This window comes from Acanthopagrus latus, chromosome 14 (assembly GCF_904848185.1).
Source record: "Acanthopagrus latus isolate v.2019 chromosome 14, fAcaLat1.1, whole genome shotgun sequence".
In the NCBI taxonomy this organism is placed as follows: Eukaryota; Metazoa; Chordata; class Actinopteri; order Spariformes; family Sparidae; genus Acanthopagrus; species Acanthopagrus latus.
The window spans coordinates 12,057,313-12,076,619 of NC_051052.1; the positions used below are offsets into that span (position 1 = coordinate 12,057,313).

General features: G+C 42.2%; 1 protein-coding gene and 1 long non-coding RNA gene across 4 annotated transcripts in view; both read left to right on the forward strand.

Annotated features, from left to right (window-relative positions):
- The first annotated feature begins 2,194 nt into the window (after window positions 1-2,194).
- LOC119032453 lies at window positions 2,195-4,392 on the forward strand. The gene is made up of 3 exons (XR_005078908.1): window positions 2,195-2,329; window positions 2,422-2,600; window positions 4,026-4,392. It is a non-coding gene; the product is annotated as an uncharacterized LOC119032453 (long non-coding RNA).
- A 5,284-nt stretch (window positions 4,393-9,676) lies between these two features.
- Window positions 9,677-19,307, forward strand: part of ptpn12 (protein tyrosine phosphatase non-receptor type 12) — a 48,907-nt gene continuing 39,276 nt past the window's right edge. For all 3 annotated transcript variants that reach the window (XM_037121437.1, XM_037121436.1, XM_037121438.1), the window contains exon 1: window positions 9,677-10,287. In XM_037121437.1, the coding sequence (XP_036977332.1) occupies window positions 10,186-10,287 (102 nt within the window). In that variant the 5' untranslated portion in view covers window positions 9,677-10,185. The remainder of the gene's footprint in view (window positions 10,288-19,307) is intronic.

Genomic DNA, 19,307 nt, shown 5'->3' on the forward strand with positions numbered 1-19,307 from the left:
CTCTATAATATCTAATATCGTCCTCAACTTTGCCAACATTAGCTAACATTAGCAACTTGAAGCTACAGATGCCATCGGACCAAGTGTGGCTGTAGCAGCAAATGACCGAATGACTGCAATGACTGAATTCTCATTCTTGGGAGAACCGTTCCTTTAAAACAATATTCACTTCATTTTAGCTGCGTTTTTGGTCTCCACCAACTCCTGAGCTGCGAAACGCTTCACTGTGTGTAGTAGTTAATCTCTGTTTCTTCGAATCTGCTATTTGGGACTGAGCAGGTAGTGTGGTACAATATAATAAGAGTACAGCTTACATTTCGTTGATGCACGAGGCCCCATCATCATTCTGATACTGTATTAGGCACTGAAGGGGCGAGGTACAATTTATGGCTTCACGGTCTCGGTGCAGGGATGGCGGAGCTGCGCTGGAAAAAGAAAAGAAATGTCCCGTCTGCGCAGAGAGTCTCGACGGGACTGTCTCTTTGTCTTCCCAACTACTTTGAAATTTGATAGTACAGACAGAGGATGAAGGCTTGTGGTCGTGCACTGGTCCGCCTACCTGAGCGAGCAAATCAGAGGGATTTCTACACACTCAGTCAGACAAAAAGCCACCGACAAAAACTGTCTGGTCCAGCAATGACGATTTGAATAGAACACGCAAAATGCAAATTATAAGGCGCAAGAAAAGCAAGCAGGCAAAATGATCTGCCTTATTATAATGATTTGATCTGATCTGATCCAGTTGGAGTCAGTAGGAGGCATCATTTCACTGCTTACTTATTTTCTTGGATTGACTTGAAGATTACATTTTTTTTTCTTTCGAGCACACTGGGTCTTCCATACAATCAGGGACATGTGACTCTTTATGTGCGTCCTCATATGGTCAAATATTGCTTTCTAGGCCACCACTACCAAGACAAAAGGGAACTGTCGCCATCGTTTTATACTGTAACGTACAGAATGCATAATGTCATGATCCTTAAATATGCATGCAACAAATTTGGCAGCTGAAATTACAATCAGTGAAAAGCCTGTAAAGTTCTACCTCCTTGCTGCTCATGCATCCAAGTCTCTGACTGTTCAGAAAGTGTCCTGATGCTGTTAAGCTGAGCAACAGCAAACACCAGACCTGAAAATGCAACAGAGAATATGGAAACTTGAGTCTTTATTAAGATCAAACGTGGTGCAAAGTAACAAAAGGGCATTATATTACAAGTGCAGGACTACTTTGGGATGTTTGCGCTCATATGCGTGCTATACGTGAGAGTTGAATTCTGGAGGAAGTGTCCGGGGAGAGGGAAGTCTGGGTGTCCCTGCTCAGGCAGCTGCCCCAGCGACCCGGTCGGATAAGCGGATGAAAATGGATGGATGGACATTTATTTCTCTGAGATGGACATCGTTTGTTACTTTTAACCACACAGAAGTAGCATTATTAGAAAGTGGGCACATTGAATTCATAATCACTAGACTGATAAAGATGCTAAAATGCAAAGCAAATATAAATACCTACATATGAACACTGGTAATGTTCTAGTCCATGGGAACTTGGCCTTATAAACATGTGGCACCACCACTTCCTCACAGCTCCACTTCTCCATCTTCTTTGTTGGGGAAAAGGACCAGAGACTGACCCTCGACAGACATTGAAATACTTGTTTAAAAAAATGTTTTCATTGAAAATGTCATTCAAGTTTAATACTGTAGTCAGCTAAATGAATGACCGTAGACCATATTCACATGGTGGTCATTTTCCCCATGACAACACTCTCAGGGTGGGAAGCTCAACTGTTACACTGCTGTGTTTCAGGTTGCAATAATAAATGCAGGAAATATGAAAAAATGTTATCATTTTACTGCTTGCTGATTGATAGACTGACTGCTAGATAGTGAAAATCTGGGGCATACTTTAAGGTACAGCTGTATATTTAATAACAGGCCATATTCCGTTAGACAACAGCTAGCATTAGCAGCTTCCTCGCAAACGTTGCCATCTGGTACATGTGGTGGTTGAACGCTAACATCAGCTAGTGGGTTGTAAAAGATGTTGCCGTTCACAGTGATGTTTGGTGCTGATGTGGCAAAGTTCAAAGGCAAAGATGATATGAGCAAGTTTGATGTCATAAATGCTCAAATCATTCCTTGTGCTTCATGTCGAGTTCGGGGATCGTCAGGAAATTCGTGGCATCCCGCTGGAGCTGCTGGAGCTGGACCGGGTCACGCTCTAAGCCGGGGGCAGACGTGCGGACCCTCCTCAGAGCCGTGCCCGGAGGCTGAGGCTCAGCTTCTCCACATGCTGCTTGCCAGCGCCTTTCATGGGTGTTGCGTGGAGGTGGGTTGAGGCCATTTCGCTGCGACTTGGACACTGATGTGTTATACAGTATACAACTCTTCAACTCTTCAATTATGGATTTGTTTTCGCAGGCTCACCGTTATGCTGCCTGCTTTCTGGTTTCATCAGCCGGGCCAGAGTCTGGCAGGGTGCATCCGTTTGCCTCAGGCTTGGACATGTGTGATGTCAGGAGGTCGTGGACGTCTCCTGTTTGAACCAGGTTTAAATCAGTTCCCTCCCCCGCTTTCCTCCAGTCTGAGGCAGCTGCCCGGTGAGGGAGTTCAGAAAAGCTCACGTGTGTTACTGTCATAATGGAGGATTGTTAAGACCTTGTGCATTAGTCACTGAATTTCTTACCTTTGTTTTCAGTCTGACTTTACTTAGCAATCACACTTTCCCTGCACATGGTGGAGGCTGTTGCCTATCTATGGTGTAAGGTCTTGTGTTTAATTTGCTCGTATTTAATTTGCAAAATCAGCAGCAAAGAATTCTTTTTTCCGAATTTTTAATGTGAACATTTCTTGGTGCAAGCTATATTTTAGGACATTCAAGTTTGCATTGGAACTTGCAAATGATGCCCACTTGGTGGCGCCAGTGGATAATCAGTCACTCCACAGTGACTATGATGGTCTGCTGCTGAAGTCCTAATTTTAGAAAGAGGCACTCTTGAATGAATGTGTGTTGAATGATTGAATACTTTTAAAAACTGCTCCTGTGTAGTCTAAAGTGTTGTCTCTCTGGAGGTCGTGAACTGTCTCTTCAGGCTGTGCATCAGATCCTGTTGTCCATTTGCTATAATGCGTCAATGTGCAAGCAGGGAAACTGCAGCAGTGTCACTGACATAAACACACTCCATGTAAAACACACACATATAGAGCGCCCAAATAGACGGACACAGAGTCACACACATACACAGCTCTCACAAGCTAGGACAGTAATTATGTGTCTAAATCTGACAGAGCGTCCAACCGCCAATGTCTGGCTGCCTGCCAGTGTGTGTGTGTGTGTGTGTGTGTGTGTGTGTGTGTGTGTGTGTGTGTGTGTGTGTGTGTGTGTGTGTGACATTGGTGAAGACAGAGACAGGCTGGCTGGAATCTGTTGAGGGAAGGGTTAGCAAGGGTGTTGCTGCACTCAAGAAGTCACACACAGGAAGGCCGAGCAGTGCCACATCACCCACCTCACCACTCAGTCCACTTTAGACACGCACACACTCTATATCATATCACGCCATGATAAGGCTGAGCTTCTCTGATACAGTAACTCCAGTTATGTCGACTCTTTTGCTTGTATGTTTTGCTTACATTGTGAAATGAAGGGCTGTCTAAAGAAATAACTAAAAAATCAAGAAAGAAGATACATGATGTAACAAACATTACTGAATAAGGTTGGTTAGAAAATTTACACACACATATATTATGAATATTTACACACCTACAATTTATAAGATATTTGTATGTTATTGCGTATAGTTCAACTTCAGTACATACATCTCATGACAAAAATGTCTCAGTTCAACACTGATGCGTCTCTATGTCTATATATATATCTATATCTATATTCATAAGTGAGAAGACTGCCTGTTTCTATATAGTTATCATAGCCATTCTTAAGGCCTGTCACCGTATCAGATCCAGACTTATCCGGTTTGACAAAGTCATAAAATTTAAACTGTTTTTTTTTTTTTTTTTATGGTGAGGTACTGAGAAAGAGTTTGAGGAGTCTGATGGCCTGAGGGGAGGAAAGAAGCTGCTCTTCAGTCTGGTGGTATGCTGCAGGGCTCAAACATAGTTTGCTCTGTTCAGCTTTTGACCACAGGGGGCGCCAGAATCAACACAACTGAAAGTTCCTTGTAGCGGCTTTAAGTAAGAGACCAATACCCTGTGGTGCATTTATATTTTGATGTGTGTACAAAAGTAGACATAGTTATACAAATCAGCACATTTCAGAATAATGCATATTCAATTATTCAACTATGGTTAACAATGCATTAATGTTTTCGTCACTTTCAGGTTGCAGCTGGTGGTTTGAATGCTTTATAGTTTATATGCTGGCTTAGCTTTTGGTTTTGCCCCCCTGGGATCAATAATGTTTTATCTTAATCTGAATTATTACATTTTCATTATTTGTTGATGCCATTTTCTATTACTCATCTTAATCTTCAAAAGGAGTAGTTTAAAGTTGCAGAAAATGGAAATATGCCTTAAAACTGCACTCAACACCAACTTTACACATTAAAGTGTATTTGCAGGTCTCTGGGAGTACGATCGCATATGTGAAAAACGTATAGTCGTACAAAGCCTTTTGTGACTCCGGAGGAAGCTGCAGGTATCTGATAAATTGCCTCCAGGGATGTCACTCGGTGGCTGGATGGCATTGTGGGTATTGTACTGTAGTTGCCAGGTTTTGAAAAGGAAGGGTTAGGGATAGGATGTGTCGAATAAAAAAGGCTATATCTCTGAACCAGCAGTGTCAGAGGAGTGGACCGCTTTTCAGAACCTGGCACCTACATTACTGACAGTGCAACTTAGCCACTGAAGAACATCGCTGGAGGCAGTTTATCAGAGCTGCAGCCTTCTCTGGAGCCACAGGAGGCTTTTGTACCAATGTTTACTTTAAGTTACCCTTTAAGTTGCAGGGCTTTGGTAATTGTACTCAGTTGCTTTCCACCACCTGAGTTGACGTCGACACTTTTTGAGCTCCAGACTGAAACATTGCCTGGTGATATTTCTCATCGAGTTCGAGATACACATAGTGCAGGTGACACATTAAAGGAACAAGCTGCACAAATTGTCGTAAGAGGACACAGCAGTAGTTCGCCAAGCCTGCTGGAGGGGGGAACACCATTCTTTCTGAAGACGTTCCCTTAGTAGGTGTTGTGAAGGTGGCCGTGGAAGACTCATCTGACCCAACAGGGTCTCGCAAATCTCCCACAGGAGTCCAATTAGCTCAATATCTGATCAATGACCCTTTAATGGCCTGAAGATGGGGGCCGTCACATGATGGGACGCTAATGTCACATGTTCTGGTTAGACGACTCCTTTATTCTCCTCCTCTTCCTCTGAGATAATGACTGAATTCTGAAGCTTATAACACATGGAGGCATGGCAGGGTTGTGTAACATACCACTTAGTCATTCCTCTAGCTCGAGGGCAGACATTTTCACCCTGCTTCATTACTGCAACAGGCAGGCTCATGTTCTATCTCTGTGTGTGTGTGTGTGTGTGTGTGTGTGTGTGTGTGTGTGTGTGTGTGTGTGTGTGTGTGTGGACTCATCCTGCTATGTTCTCAAACATGCAGCTTCATGCTCTTCCCTCCACTGCAGGCGCACACGTGTGAGAGTCAGAACATGAAGGAGAGGAAGGAGGGAGTTTAGCAGTGAGGAGGAAATTCGGCAAACAACGTCATGGAGGAGAATGATGGTGTATGTGTGCCTCATGTGTGTGTGTGTGTGTGTGTGTGTGTGTGTGTGTGTGTGTGTGTGTGTGTGTGTGTGTAGGGAGCCTCCCTCCCTTGGGGTTGTGTATGGGCTTGTTACAGCAACATTCCTCCACTCAGCTGCTTCTGAGCAGCACATTCCAGAAAGAGAGGGACAGAAAGAGAAAAGAGAGCGAGCTGGAGGTTGGAGAGAAGAAGAGAGCGAGATAAAAGGGGGGGAGAGAAAAGCGAGGGAGTCATGGAGGGAGACAGAGCCCACGCGAGGCAGGAGAGGAGGCAAAAAGGACAATAAGGGGGGACAGTAGAGGACGGGTTGTTATGGTGAAAAGGGGAATATTAATAAGATGTGTAATTGATCCCTGTGGTGTTCAGTGGACCTCCCTGTCTTCTCCACAGAGAGGTCAAAGGTCAGGGTCAGATACAGTGCAGAGAAACCAGAACCAGCGCTGAGAAAAGGAAGTGACGGAGAGATGGGGGTGGAAAGGCCGTTCTCAAAATATTATTCCCCATACAGCCATAACACACACACACACACACACACACACACACACACACACACACACACACACACAGACTGAAGTGGACTACTCTTTGGTGTGTGTTCATCTCTTCAGTCTGCTTGACCTGTTTCCACTGAACTGTGGAAGAAAAGAAACAAACCTCCACCACAAACACAGACACACATAATGATTCAGCCACGATTACACCCTGCACTGGCACGGCCGCCGCACAGTGAACCCGGTAATCACTTCATTAAAGGGGAAAATATTAACATCATGTCCCTGATCTGTCTGCACTGACTTAAGTATTTTAATAACATGTTGAATTTCAGCTAATTCTCTTATGTAACACCAACGTAAACAGTCACGTTAAATGCAGTTTTCAGCCGTGTGAATAAATGAACTAACTAGATGTGTGTTTTATCACAGCAGACAGAACAAGCAACTGAAAATGCATAACTTCTGTGTATCAAACTTGAATAATTAACATTTCAACCTCACATGATCTCCATGTAGAAGTTCGTAACACTTCATTTTATAGGTCTGGAAATGTTCTCAATAAGTTAGTGGCAATAACCAAGAAAATATTTGACATTTGTACGAAATTACACCTTAATTACCAGGATTATTCCCTCAACATGGTCCAACAACCCACTTGCTAGTTTCATGGAAATGTATTTAAGCTTAAATGCTTTTTGGAAACAGAAAAAAAAGGCAGAATATCATAATTAAATAGTGCTGGGGTCATTTTCGATACATTTTTAGATATGTATGTATATATATGGATAGAGGCAATAAAACAAGCAATGAAAACACAAATATTAAGCGCTGTAAAAAACAACTTAACAATAGAGATAAATGATAAAGGAAACAAGACATGTTGGCAATAAGAGGATGTGCTGGATGTCAACTTGGACTGAAATTGTGGCGGACATTTTAAAGACGTTTGATAGTCCAAATAATGTATCTGTTAGTTGAAAAAAAAAAAGAATAAACAAACAGAAGAATGGATGAAATGAACATTGTGGTTAAAGGGAGTTGCTGCCCTAATGTACTGCACACAAGCCTGCATCCCATTCAGGACACAGTTAAAGGGAGGAGAGGAGAGGAGAGGAGAGGAGAGGAGAGGAGAGGAGAGGAGAGGAGGGGAGAGGAGAGGAGAGGAGGGGAGAGGAGAGGAGAGGAGAGGAGAGGAGAGGAGAGGAGAGGAGAGGAGAGGAGAGGAGGGGAGAGGAGAGGAGAAAAACAGTGACATATGTAGGGCTCCGTTATCTGACATGAAAATCAACTGTGTCTCTCATGTCTACTAAATAAAGGTGAAGACCAATGCAGAGAGAGAATGTGGGGGGGGGGGGCATGGAAAGCAGAGATAACATTGAATATTTACTGAGGATAACAAGCAAATAAGTTTAAAGACTGGAGCAACAAAAAGCTCTGTGTGTGTGTGTGTGTGTGTGTGTGTGTGTGTGTGTGTGTGTGTGTGTGTGTGTGTGTGTGTGTGTGTGTGTGTGTGTGTGAGAGCTCTTGTTGGCCCGTTGACAGCATCCCTGCTCCTTCTCCCTCTGCCTGACGCTGAATGGACGGGCTTATTTGTTGTCTCTGGTAGAACGAAAGGAAAACAAAGTCACTCGATTCCCCCTTCTCTCCGTGTCTGTGTGTGTGCTTATCGGAAGACAGTTAATCATGCATAAGTGTCTATTGAGTCCCCCGCCAACTCACTCCAGCATACCAATTTACCATTTGTTCTTTCCCTCCATTTCCTTTACCCCTCTATCTCCATCTCACCAGATCGTCTGCTACATTAAAATTAAATGAACTGGGTGCTGGAGAAAGAGCATTATTTAACAAAAATGGTGTAACACTCATTTATTCTAGCCAGTCCTGCTACAAAGCACTGATGCTGTTTCTAGCGTGGAAGCAGAATGTGTGAAGTGGGGACGTTTCATGGTAAATTTGTTTGTTTCTATTCCTGGTTGCGTCCTAATCCAGATTATGTATATGACCCATTAATCTGTTGGCTGTTAGATGCTTCTTCACTCTGGGTTTTACAGCTCTTCTCTCTCTCTCTCTCTCTCTCTCTCTCTCTCTCTCTCTCTCTCTCTCTCTCTCTCTCTCTCTATCTATCTATCTATCTATCTATCTATCTATCTATCTATCTAGATTAAATTATGGCGTTATGACCGCATGATGGGATTATTACAGCTATACTGATTTGGATTCATGGAGCAGATTACTGTAACCTGTTCTCTCCTGTATACCCTCATATGTGTACACAGTGGACACACATGTTGGTATATAGTAGAGAAGGTCAGCGGCCTCCTTAAGGGATTGTATATATGCGAGAGCCACGACCAGGAGAACAGTTGGAGGAATTAGTCAAGCGCGCCACCTGGACCTCTTACATAACAGAAATATGAGTGCATCAGTGATTTAGCTGAAAGGGACCACCATTATTAAGCCCGCTCAGCCCAAGCGTATCTCAAACTCGCAGGCATTTATTTTGAACTACTGTCCATGTGCTATGCTAAAAGATTGGTACATTTGAATGAATGGTGCAAAAATATCTAGAATCTTAGCCATATACATGTATCATATTTCACTAAAATATTTGAGGGAATATAGCTGTATTTCGCACACTGAAGTATATATGCAACATTTCAAACTCATTTCCTGACAAACAAAGCAACAAGATGCAGTTCAGTCCAGTGAGAGGCAGGCGGACCCCGCCATTTGTGAAACCATGCACATTCACAAAAGACAACAGAAGTGACACTTTTATTATTAAAGCCTACCACTTGTGTCGTTAAGTGGTCATGTTAGCTTAATGTTGATACACTGGCACAATGTGGCGCTTACTGGAGGTTACATGCACATTTTATTCATAAATCTAAATCAGTTAATTGGATTAGTAAAGATGTGCAGTTGATTATGTAAAAAACATAAAATATACATATAAACACAACAAATAACAACAAGGCTGAAGATATATATGCTCAAGCTATACACTTAAAATCACAAAATGTAAGAAAAACACCTGTAGAAAGAAATTACTGTTATTATGTTAGTATTAGTGTACCAAAATATCTAATTAAGCAGTAATATACTTTTTGTAATAATATGGTGTGATAAAAAATGTACACTTAAATCACGGCTCTAAATGGGAAAGAATCATAAAGTACATTTTATTTATTTATTTATTTATTTTTAAGTTGGTCATTCATGATGATACCAGCGATGACTGACCGCGTCAAAACGACGGACACACATTCAATCCAATCAGAGCTGGCTCTTTGGCAGAGCGACATGCGCGTTATCCAATAAGATTCCAGCATCTTGTCTGAGCTATCCAATCATAGGCAGCTGTGTCGTGGAAGGGGAGGGCCGTGCTGTCCCTTGGCTTAGCCCAGTCCGGATGTTCCCCAGTAGCGTATAACGAGCAGCAGTGTGTGAATGTGGCAACCGAGGTAGACAGGGAGGGGTAGATAGACTGACCAGACTAGGCTTTTTTTTGTTGTCTTTTGTCTTTATTTTTATTTTCTTACAGAACCAAGTGTTTACAGTCTATGTTCCGCCCCGGTGGTGAACTTGTTCGTAGCGCAGTAAAACCCGGCCGCCGCTGCTTTTCTTTGGGACTAACCGTTATCGTTGTGAAAACAGCCCAGAAGAAAGAAGGAAAGGGAGAAACAACATGGGGCGATAATAAAAAAAAGAAGGTGCTGTGAACCGACGATGACTCTCTGGGAGGATCCGTGAAGCTTATTTATTTTTTATTTATTCCCCCCTCCCTTTCCCGTGTGTCCCTTTTTGGGGGGGTTTTATTTCTACATTTTTCTACCCTCCTTGCTACTTTGGGAGGTTGTTGGGTTTTTTTTTTTTTCAATAAGGAAAAGGCAACGGGATACGTTACAAGAGGACTGGAAGATGGACCAAGCCGGCATCCTGAGAAAGTTTATCCAGGGGGTGAAGGCCATGAGCGAGGGGGACGAGGAGAGGGGAGAGGACAACTTCGGCAGCGACTTTATGGTGGGTCAGACATTTACCTAGCCTCCTTTGCCTCACATCTGTCTCTTCCCCTTCGCAATGTCCACCTTTCTCTCCGTACTGACCCTCCATATTCCCACCCCCCCTTCTTCCCTCCTTCCCTCCCCGTCTCCTGCTTCCCTGTATCCCCCAGGAGGTGAGGCAGGGGCGGCCACACTGCCCTCTTCCTTTTCCTCCCATTTCCAGGCTTTACATGGCGGCCTAGCATTGTCTCCCAAACCAGCAGAAGCACCACCGTGCTCCTGCTTCTTTAAAATTAAGATGAGACAACAATAAAACAAGGCACATTCACGTCACTTTTCCAGCCTTGGGCTTTTTTTTTCTTACACGGCGCTGCTGGGATAGCTTAGCTTGTAGGTAAAGGCTGGGCTAAAGTGCAGTGTTATGGTGGCTCCATGCCTGATTGTGAGGATACAGTGCTATGATTCATTGTCCTCTCTGTTACTCAGCAAGCAGTGGAGACCCACCAAGGGGAAGTAGCTTAATTGTGTGTAATATTTCATGTGATTTGCATAGTGTCGTTATAGTCTATTGTTAGAAATCTCTTTGAAATATTTATAGGATGACTGTAGTTACTTATTTACTAGAAGTCCACGGGAGGATGTATTCTGTAGTGGATGTTAAATCCACCTAAAGACAGTTAAACCAGTACCTTTATTTGCAAATAACAGTTTTCTAACAAAATTCAGGATTGTTCACCCTTATTGATATAAATAAGGTGGACAAAATTATACAGATAAAGCCTAACCCATACTGATCGATATTAGAGAGGAAGAAATTCAGACCGATATCTCAAACGTTACACACTGTGATCAGTCGTGACCAGAGGTAGGATATTCAACAATTTAACAATAAACTTTACTGTCCAAAATTATGGCAGGTAACAGCAACGCCTCAAGCTCCTGCATAATAAACTCTAAAAGATAAAGCTATCATTAACGTTGATAATGGGACAACATATACGTTGATACCAATATATGTGGGATCGGCCAAGTTATTTAATTAGAGTGACAGTATAATGCAGTGGCATTCAACAAGACCACAAACTACAGCATTCATAGTTACCACGAAGTGGAATCAAAACAGTTTAAACTATGTTACGTGTACCTAATAAACGGGCAACTGAGTGTAGATCTTGACCAGTTTTACAGTATTTTGATTCTTTCATGTGGAAAGGGTGCTCTGAGTTGTAAAAATGAAAATAAAAAAAGAAGACACATTTTAATAACATATTTTGTTTGCCGTATGATTACTGCCGCCCTGTAGTCTTAGGTTTGCCCACACTGCATCACTGGATGTTATTGTGTTGCAACTGTGGACTCAAAATAGGACATGTCCCAGGCTTGTGAAATAGCTGAAATAGCCACAGCAGGAATGGCACTTCTTTAATAACGCTTGTGTCATTACGTGGTCATTTTAGTTTAATAGCTGTGATTAAGATGCATTGAGAAATGTAGCACCAACTGGGAGTATGCATACACATTTCATTTCTAAGTTTAATTTAATGTAATGTATGAGCGAAGCCACTTAAATGATCCAGAGGAAACACGCCTCCGTTAGGGTTTGACTTGTTGTAGCAGCAGAAGCTTGGTTCGGGTTTCCTTTATGATTCACATTATGTTTCAGGGAAGTTAAGTGTTTTGTCTAATTGTACAGAGGTTAATCGGCATCAGAGCGGTTAACTTTTTCTCCTTTTGCCCACAGTTACAAACACACAAACACACAGACACACACACACACTTCTGTCTCCTTACTTCCCTACTTCATGCAAGCTGCTTGCTGGAGCTTGCAACATTCTTTCTGGCCCATTTCATAACACTTTGTCCTGGCTTTAAAGCTGCAGCTTTATCAACTCCTGGGTGTACTTTGGATAAAAGCTACACAATTTGAAAGGCCTCCCTCGACGGAATAACAAATTCTCAATTAAGGACAACTCTGTGTATGTGTCCACTTGTGTGTTGACGACCTGGCCTGTCCTGTCCTTCGAGCGTGTGTTTCACAAAACAAGGAGGTGGCGGATATTGCGCAAAATCCAGTCTACAAGGGGCGTTGGGCTGTGTTAGAGGCATTTAGGAAGTGCTTTTTGGATGAGAGAGCCAAAGGAGCCAGGACTACTCTGTTTTTGTCTTATTAAGAGGCCATTCATTTCATAATGCATGTGATCAGAAAAAAAAGTGTCGGACTTACTGTCAAGTATTATCTCTGCATTTTAAAAAAATATATATTTAAGAGCTTCTGTTCCTCCTAACCTTAGATTCTCTATGTAGAGTAGACTAAATATAGGTTCTTCTTTTAGCACCACCACACTTCTCATTCATAACTTTACACACGTCCACGCCTTGTTAAACTGCCTACTACAACCACTGTCCGCTGCTGCTTCACATTGGGAGGATCTGTGGGCGAGCTGGTCTCAAAGTGTGTTGTTGAGGTAAAAGAGTGTTCCTTTTACTGATTTTCTTGAAGAACCATCCCTCCATAAATGCAGAAATCCCCTCTTCAGACTTTCATGACTCTACTTCTTGCTCGTTGTGCATAAATTCTTGATTCTTCATGTGTCAGATTAACCTAATTGGCATGAAAGACCAGCTTGTCTCTACTGTGGAATACATTTCCTGTTAGCCTTTTGGCTATCATGCCTCTCTCCAGACAGTAACTTGACTATTAACCAGCTCACATAAGCGTCAGAGTTCTTGTGTTTGATTTCTTAAACCCGGTTACTCACAATAATCACGCAGACTTGCTGAATATCTGCTTTGTGGCATTTGTGTAAATGAGGCATCAAGCTAAATTTGCTGGCAACATCCAGACAGTGAATTAAGAGTTTCATCTAAATTATTCAGCAGACACACCAGCTTGCAGACCAGAAAACTTGCTCAGATTGAGCACAGGTGGGCTGCGTGCCAGTGTACCAACCAAGCACAATTAAGACTCATCAGCCACAGCTAACATAAGTAAATGCTTCAGCTGGTTGCTGCTGGTCTTCAGTCACACCGGTTCCGAGCCTCTCATGAAGCTTTCAATTGCTAGAGTCAAACCACAAACGCATGGGGTGTGCTCCTTTGCACTCTGAGTCACCAGGACACCCTGACATAACCCCCACTTTAACTGCCTATTGTTGTTTATATATAGAATGTGTTTCATAAGCGTAATTACAGTGCTCTGGCAGGACAACGAGTCAGCGATTATATGCCTTGTTTAGTTCTCCTTTTCAGCTTTTTGATGGAGTGGGAGCATCTGAAATATTCCCACATGTGAGAAATGTCTTGTTCTTGTCAGGTCTGAACCCATGAGAAACATTCTGTGACCCTTTTAGCTATCAGAATAAGTAAAAGGCACTGATAATTTAATTTAGTGCCACTCGTATGGAAACACAGCAACAACTGATCCAATTACATGGCACAAGCTGGTGCATGTGGTGTGAGTACATCAAGGTCTTCCATGAACTGCAAGGAGACAGACCAAACATTTCCCAGTCTGGAGTTAAACGTGTAAATTGGGAGAATTTTTATTATAATCTCAGTGCTATAGTAATCTGAGAGCTAGATTTTATATATATTATATATATATATATATATATATATATATATATATATATATATATATATATATATATATATATATATATATATATATATATATATATATATATATATATATATATACTCCTACAACACACAGAGTTGTAGCCAGTATATGCCTATAATTTGTGTCTTGACTCTCTGCTTTCTTATAAGAAAGAGTATGTTTAAGAGTTGAATTTAACAGCTTTGTGTGTTGGTGGATCAAAACAGCAGTGGGAACTTTGAAGATCATCAGTAAAAATGTGCACAGTATGATCACTTTAACCAATCTGGTGTGTTGATAGCTTAATTCAGATGGATACAATTGGGATGAAAGGTAAAATATGTCCTGTTGGATCCTTGGGTCTGCCATATGATGCAGGATCTGCAAAATTGGGTCGTCTGTGCCGTCACTGGTTCCACAAAAAACAAACAATGGCAATCTTACTTTTTTCACAAGGGTGGTTATCAACTGGCTCTGTCAACCCACGACTTTCCAAACCAACTATTAGAGTGCTTATGTAAGAGAGTCAGGGTTATTTAACAAATAGCCAGTTACAGGGGCGACAATATGGACACATCCAGAGAAGATTTTAGAGAAGACAAAACTAGAATATGAAGACCAGAAATGCTGGATTCTCAACTAAATTTGGTGTTTGATCTACACACTCATTAATGTACACCAAAAACATTGGAATATATCGACTACAACAATCCTGTCTCCATATTGGTTTGTTTTCTCAAAATGAGCAAGAATTAAATCATCAAAATCAAAACATACAATCAAACTTAGAGAAGGACAGCTTGTAAAATAAAGTGACAATTAACTTTGATTGTTTTGGGAATCAAAGAACTCTGGTAACTAACAATATACATTTCAAGATCAGGAAATTGTTGGTATAGGTACAATGAAAGTGATGACATTTTTTCTTTTGAAAAGCTGTGTGAACACTGCGATATGGATTGGCATATTGACCAAAAAAAGCACATATAACAACCCACAGTGACATCTGTAGAGTCCTGCATCATGACTGACTACAAACCACCCAGCAAGCCACTGGCTGCTGTTAGAAAAGAAATCAGCTGAAGGGATCGCTTCTTTCATATTAGATTCTACAGTGTGACAGTGTGAATTTGCTCGTGTGAAGTTTGTCAAGTTGAGCTAGAGGTAGAAGCTCAGCGTGGGCGGCATTTCCTGCCATAATTGAATTGTCTGATCTTGACAATTATATTAAAAATAACTGGACGAGGTGCAAATACGTACCTTTTTTGGGGATTGGGGGGGTTGATCAGACCTATCCAAAGTTAATCTGCTGACTCACAAATCTGGCATTGCATTTTATGGGCGGAGCACTGACTGCCTGCTGTCTCGGACCGTGACAGCATTTGGCACTTCAGATGTGATGTGTCACTTCCTGTGGGCAGAGACAGGGTCTGTGTTCGACAAAGACTTTCATTTGGGCAAAGAGAGAGAAGAGTGCAGAGTTTGTAGGGAGACGCTTCGTCTTTGGGCTGACTCACCTTCTCGATTTGTTTAGGACTTTTAGCGAATTTTACATGCAAAGCTTATATGGTAGTATTTGGGTGACAGTTGTACTCGGCGTAAATTGAGGAAGGTGTTGAGTTTAGCTCAAGGTCAGGTTGATTGAATACACAGCTGTTGATAGACACACAAGCTTCAGGGATTGATCTTATGACCTCTGCGTAACGAGAAACCTTCTGTAACTACTGTGCTGCACAGCTCGGTAGAAACAAGCTATTACAGAAGACCTAAACCCAAAATGCCTCATCGTGTTACACACATGTGAATTTAACTTATGCACAATATAATTTGTTGGAACTGGGAACAGATTTCTTAAAGCACATTGCAATTTTGGCGTCTGTTAACATGCCAGGTGCCCCAATATGGCGAATGAACAGACGTCTGTATATGAACAGATGCCTGGATATATTTCGGACCATGTATGAGATGGGATGAGACGCTTAAGGTGTGTTTTATAGAGGTGTAAAAATCATTTCACAGGTTCAGCAAAATTTAGCTACAAAGTATTTTGAGCTAGAAATTAGGGGAGGTGTAGAAGAAGCACGGTGTGAAGACAGGAAAAATACCACACGGCTGGAAACAAGAAGAACGATGTGTGTGATCAGTTACATTACCTGTGTCATCACACCAACCTTCAAACTGTTTCCCTATCTGCTTTTGGGAACACCGGACTCAGCATTGTAGTCTAGACAGGGTTTTAGACATGGGAGATCAGCTTCTGTGTGTGTGATGTGTGTGTCTGTGTGAGCGAGCTCTTGCCCCACCTTTGCAAGCAGATTACTCCCGAACTACACATCAAAGAAAGCGAAAAAGTGCAAACACACACGCTTCTCTAAACACGTGTCCTGTCAGGCAGACATAAAACACTCATGGGGAGGCAAGAAAATGAGATGTGACAATGGCCAACATGCTAGTGTGTGTGTGTGTGTGCATATTTATGTTCTTGTGAGTTTGTGTTTGTTTGCGGTAACAGTTTCCACTGACACCAGGGGGCTTCCCCTTCTCCTTTTTGAGTTTTTTGTGTGTCTATGTGTGCATATTGTAAGTGCCTGCACACACACATCCGAGCCTGCAGCGCATGATCTGGAAGCCTTTATGCCCCATGTATTACAAGCCCACACACACACACACACACACACACACACACACTAACACACACTAACACCTCACTGGTCACCGATGCAAGGACCCCATTTGTGCCTAACAGCATGACAGGCTGGTGCCGGCACATAGTGTGTTTTCAAGAGGAGGTTGGACTTGTCAGAAATTGTTCTGAGCTGTCTCAGATTAACTCGGCTGAGACAGTCATGATGACTGAAGGGCGGGGAAATTGTGACCAGATAAATTGTGTGCATAATTGTAAAAATGATGAAAGGACAGTCCAGGTTTTAAGACAGTATACTGATGTACACAGAGTGATGTGTATTTTCTGAACAGCCAGTGAAGCCACATTGTTAAAATGTGTTTTTAAAAAAAGATTAAAGATTCCCTCTCTGGTGATCAGTGTGGAAGTGAGCACTTTATGGTGTCTCTTGTTACATATTTTTTTTTACAACTCACCATCCGTCAGTCAGTGTTTTGGAGAATAGCTTGAGGGGCTCGGAGAAGCTCAGCCCAGACCATTTATTTGGCAGACTCTGAAGTCTGGGGCTTTAGGTTTCAGGAAATGTATCTAAGAAAATGATGCGCTTAATCATTTGAGCATCAACAGAGGGGAGTGATTCGTACAGTCTGTCCTTTTTTGTGTTGTCATTTGACCATACTACTGACACATACTGGCTGTAAGGCTTGCTGTTGTAGTTACTATTACTGATGTTATCCCACGGTGTTGGGCAACCATGATTACATTACCTGCCCCAACTGCCATTTTGCCCTTTTTTTCTTTCAAAAATCAAAACCTTGTTGGACGACAGAGGCTTTGAAGGACGCTTTATTTTCCTATAAAGAAGAGCTGACTGACAAGACGATGGATTTGTGGTCAAAGCAAAAAGAAAAAAAGGGCAACATTTCGGATTTAATCCAAATGCGATGTTAACCAATATTATTCCAGTAATCCAGTAATTGCTGATATGAAAACTGCTTTTTACAAAACCTAATGAAGAAAAACAGGCTAAATGTAATTCATAATTATTGAATTCCAAGTTCAATGTTTTGTTTTGCTGAACTGATGTCATTTTGGACAATAAAGTTTATTGTTTAACTGTGAAATATCATGCCTTCCTTCCTGATATGTCAACATCTGAATTTATTTACTAAAAAGTGTCACTATCAGCCCCAAAATCTGGTGTCACCCACCTGATAAAGAATGTGTTAATGTTAATGAAGGGGAGTAGCGGTGGACACTTTAGCGGAGAAGTTGGAGGTGGTCAGCCTGTCGCCTGTTGCTGCTCATATAACAGCTTAACAGAGGTTGCTCCTACTGGCTGCATTACTCTCCTGAACCCTGTGCCGCTGTATTAAGGACAAGGCCTCTGTACATGGGAAGCGCCCTAATTTTCTGTCGACAAACTTTTAAGGAATAATTTTGGCAAGCGCTCACTCACAAACACGGTACTTCCGATGACTATTTTGTGATAACTGCCAGCATGTGTTTCAGAGGCTGAATGCTTTTGATTTGAACATGCAGCAGTAGGTACCGGCAGTACCACTCATTGAGTTGATAGATGGTAAGATCTGCCTCGATGGTTTCCTTCTCCGCCATCTTCCATCCCTGGCCAAAAAAACCCCCAAGAAGCCTGATGTGTGTTTGTGTGGCTGTGTGTTTTTATTAGCTTGTTTGTGTTCGTGGGTGCGGGGGGGGACATGGCAGGGGTCGGCTGCTGTTTTTGCGAGTGTGTGTGTGGCAACCACTGTGCGCCCGTCTCATGTTACTGTAACAAGACTTCCCAATTTCTTTTGGTGTCACAGGCCTCCTTCTTTCTCACCCGCCCCCCACAGCTTAACCCAGAAAGCAGCCTCCTGCCCCTAAGCTGGGTATTTCTCAGAAGAGAAGCAACATAATATTTCCGCTCGAAGTTTATGTGTGGGTGTGGGTGTGTGTGTGTATAGACTTGAAATGATGAAAGCTAGTTGACATACCAACAAGGCTGAATAACTTTATCGATCAAGATAAGGAGACCACACGTTCAAACACTCAGGAAATTATGCAGTAATGCCCCTGTGTGTGTAATACACGACTTACACACGACTTGAGAGGAAATGGCTACATGGAGGAGTCATTTTGGCCTTGGCAGCTCACACACACACACATCAACATAAACACACACACACACACACACACACACACACACACACACACACACACACACACACACACACAGAGCATCCACCTGGCTGAAGTGTCCTTGAGGTGGACAGGACACCTGTAGTGTATTCAATTATTATATCAGTAAACAAACACAAAAATGTCATACTGGGGATCGAGTTAGAGTGTATAACACCACAAAGGTCACCGGTTTGACCCTACATACGAGCTGTGAATATCTGAGCAGGGAAGTTATTAGTTTCCAGGCACACACTACTGCTAAACACACACTGAGCTCCTGTCCCCCAGTGATTGGAATTATATGCCGTTATTGTCCACATCTGCTTCCTGCAGCAGGCCTCCATCCAGAGCGGGAAATTACCACCAGGCAAATACCGGTAAATGTTAACTATGTTTGCTTAGTACAACAAGTCAACAATTTTAAAAAAACATTCAAACAAGTCAAAGCTCTTCATCCGTGTGTCTGGGCTCCAGAAGTGCGCCCAACTCTCAGTGCTTTCGGTAAAGATGTCCCTATTGATGACGAACGTAGAGTTTTTGAACTTATGCAGTAAATTCAAGAGGTTGTTTGTTATTTGAAGCTTATTTCAATGATGCAAATGATAAACATGAAAAAGGGGAAGTCATGCTGTGA